A 3,573-nucleotide genomic window follows, 5' to 3' on the forward strand; every position below is an offset into this window, starting at 1 on the left:
CTCTTTCTCTCTCTCTCCTGTGTGATCCCTCATAAGCTGGTGCTAGTGTTAGGAGACCTTCACATTCCACATCGGTGCAACAGCCTCCCAGCTAAGTTCAAAAAACTGCTGGTTCCAGGAAAGATCCAACACATCCTCTGCACTGGAAACCTCTGCACCAAGGAGACCTATGATTACCTCAAAACCTTGGCTGGGGATGTTCACGTTGTTAGAGGGGATTTTGATGAGGTAATGTCCTCTGTTATACACACTTCTTACAAAAAGGGAATGTTTGAATTTAAAAGGAACTATGCCGTACACCTTGGTTTGTAATGAGTGAAATTGACTCTGTTGTCATCCAACATGGTGAAAGCTAACTCTTGGATTTTAGTGTCCCTTGTCTTGCATAATTCTATTCTAATAAAAGAATGCAAACCTAACCAAGTCTTTTAAAATAATTCAGCAATAACAGGTGGCATTTGATGGCAGAGTTGTTAGATCTCAGCAACTTTACAATAACATTGGAAGTCTTGTAAATTTGGAAATAAACCATACAGTTCTGCTGTTTCAGAACTTAAGATTTCCAGTCCCCCACTTAAAGATGCAAAATAATTGGCTTTCATAATGCACTTGACTGTGGGTGGGTACAGTACTGTCAGGTGTATTTGGCAGCAAAGAAAGCCTTGAAGATTTCTAAGACCTTTTGAATAGTAGCAGAGATGCTTATTTATGTGGAAGAAATGCAGGCCAAATAACTAAATGTGAAGTATATCTGACCTCCACATTATGTGTGTTTGATTTCAGAACCTGAATTATCCAGAGCAGAAAGTTGTAACTGTTGGGCAGTTCAAAATTGGGCTGATCCACGGCCATCAGGTTATTCCATGGGGTGATGTGGCCAGTCTGGCATTGCTACAAAGGCAGTTTGATGTGGACATTTTAATTTCAGGGCATACACACAAGTTTGAGGCATTTGAGCATGAAAACAAGTTCTATATCAACCCAGGCTCAGCTACAGGAGCTTATCATGCCTTGGAGAAGTGAGTAGAATAAAGGAAGAATGCTATATATTTGTTTTAATTGCATTTGAATATCGATATAAGTTAGTGTAGATTACCAGGCTACATAAGTATTTATCATCTTGGTGACAACAGGCCTTGCATGTTGCTTCACCTTTCCAGAAGGCTCCTCTGCATTTTCCAGTGCTTCTCAAGAAAGGATCTAATGAACTGCTGAAGCTGGGTTTAGATTTGCATGCATTGTTATTGCCTACAGCAACAATATTTTCCAGTCTGTAAAGTGCAACTGAACCCTCTTGGACTTTGTTGAGTAGAAGAGAGCTCCTAGCAGTGATGGTAGTAAGAGGGAACCATGTCAACTGCTTGTTAGCCAAGCTTTATTGAATGGAGACTACAAGTGGTAATTCTGTTGCTGTTGGGGATTTTTCTTACAGTACTCTAAATGCATTTGACTCAACCAAGCTTAATATATTGAAGTGTTACTTCCTCATTTTCTGTGGTGGTGTGTGCTTTAAAAAATCAAATTCCTTGGAGCAAGCCATAGTAAATCTAGACCTGAAAAGTGTTTTATGTTGCTGCTTCTGTAATTACCAAAAATTAACAGAATCAATTTTTCTTTCCAGCAACATCATTCCTTCCTTTGTGCTGATGGACATCCAAGCTTCCACAGTAGTAACCTATGTGTATCAGCTAATTGGAGATGATGTGAAAGTAGAAAGGATCGAGTACAAAAAATCCTAGGACAGCTTCACGTGGCTGGTGCCTCTTACCAACTCATTCCAGAGCTGCAGACTACTTGCAATATTTGATTGCTAGTTTATAGTATTAAAACACTCACTTGCTAAGTACTTATAACAATGTAACTAGCTTAGAGTAGCTTTCAAATAATGACACTTGAGTAATTTGCTCTGTATGGTTAATTTCTTAAAATATTCTGCTAAGTAGCTAAGTGCACAATGCTATGGGAAATGTGCTTGAGTTTGTTAAAAAACAGCCCTTAATGTAATAAAATTGTTTTCCTTCATTTTTTTTTTTGTACAAAGCCTAATTTTGAATGAAAAATCATTAGCAAAACACGCTATACCACTAGAACATCCATAAATTGTTAAATATTTTTAACAATTTAAAATTATTTAAAAATATTTTAAACCATCAACTCCCAGGTAGTACTGTTTTGATAACGGTGTTTACAGAACCTTCATATTTAATATAATTCAGCAACTTTATTTCCAGAATGGATGTTAACCTCAGCTGAACCTTTTTATGAAAGGTAAGGATTGTATGTTAAGGTAATGACTGTGTGGCGCACACATTTGGTGCTTAGCCTCTCCTTGAACAGACATTCATCTGAACAAGAAGCAAGTACAAACATTTGGATAACATTTAAAAACATGTTCAAGATTTTGTTTGTGAAATAGCTGTTCTCTAAAATTACTGGAGTGCTGCAAATGTAATTTTGTAGCATATGCCAAATTAGTGTTCATTGACAGAACAGTTAATCTGACCAGTTCCTGTTTGCTTACCACAGGCTTGAAGGAAAAGTAACATTTTTTATTCTGATTCAATTTGCTCCTGAAGTTATAAAATAGAAATGGTCCATTTTATGGACAGTGAGTTTAGACCTCTTAGTTTAATTTGACACCTTACACCTCTTCAAAAGTCTGAAGATCTTTATTTTGCTTTCCAAATCCTCTATTAGGATAAGAGGACCAGGACTTAATTGCCCATTCTTAGCTATATGGAACCTTGGCACCACATACTGTAGTAGTTCCCATTGTGTATACCTGCCTTCTCTGTGCTAGCTTGTCCAGTAAGAAATGGACCTCCAGATGCACCTCTTGGATCACTACCACTCTTAGTTTCTACAGAACAGCAGACATCTCTGAGGCTTCTCATAGTGGTTTGTAAGCTCCAGCATATGGCTCACTCTCTCTCCAGCTTTAGAGAGAGCACGTGCAGTTCTCCAAAAGATGATCTCTCTCTCTACTACAATTACCTCAGAAAGGGATATTCCTCTTGCAGAATACTCTCAGACTGTTTAGTATGGTGTAAGAGCTGGTTGTCCAGCTTTCTTCCCACTTTGGAAGTAATGTGCTTATTAAACCTAGTCCCTTAGTTAACTGCATATCATGCAATTTACTGATACTGAAAAACAAAGTGATCAAAACAGATTAAAAGGCCATCTGCTTATTGTTACAGATGTTTTAATGATGCTACTAGAACATCTGTAATTAGGTTTTTAAAAAGTACAATCAACCTGGCTTATGTTTACCTATGTTGTATTGTTTTTAAATGTACTCTGCTAGTATTTCATTTCTAGTCTAGTGAGATGCTTTGATTTCTTTGGAACATTTAACCCATGTGGTCATATCTCAATGGAACAGTGTCAAAGACTAACTTAAAATGGGAGGAAAGTTTAAATAAATCGAGTCATGCAATGTTCTTCTTGCTGATATGAGTGCTTACCTTATTTATTATACAAAGTGGGTGTTTTGGGGTGGTCAAAAAGAAGGAAAATGGAATATTAGTTTCCACTAGAAAAGGTCATCTGTGGCTAATTTGGTTATGCTACAAA

General features: G+C 37.2%; 1 protein-coding gene across 1 annotated transcript; it reads left to right on the top strand.

Moving 5' to 3' along the window:
• Positions 1-6: 6 nt before the first annotated feature.
• Positions 7-2,067, top strand: VPS29 (VPS29, retromer complex component; the record flags this gene model as incomplete). The annotated part of the gene is made up of 3 exons (XM_019507253.1): positions 7-228; positions 784-1,019; positions 1,622-2,067. Coding segments are annotated over 3 exons (576 nt in total), but the record flags the coding sequence as incomplete, so codon positions are not given.
• Positions 2,068-3,573: the final 1,506 nt, after the last annotated feature.

Source organism: Gavialis gangeticus, unplaced genomic scaffold (genome assembly GCF_001723915.1).
Source record: "Gavialis gangeticus isolate Ggan-Ray unplaced genomic scaffold, GavGan_comp1, whole genome shotgun sequence".
NCBI lineage: Eukaryota > Metazoa > Chordata > Crocodylia > Gavialidae > Gavialis > Gavialis gangeticus.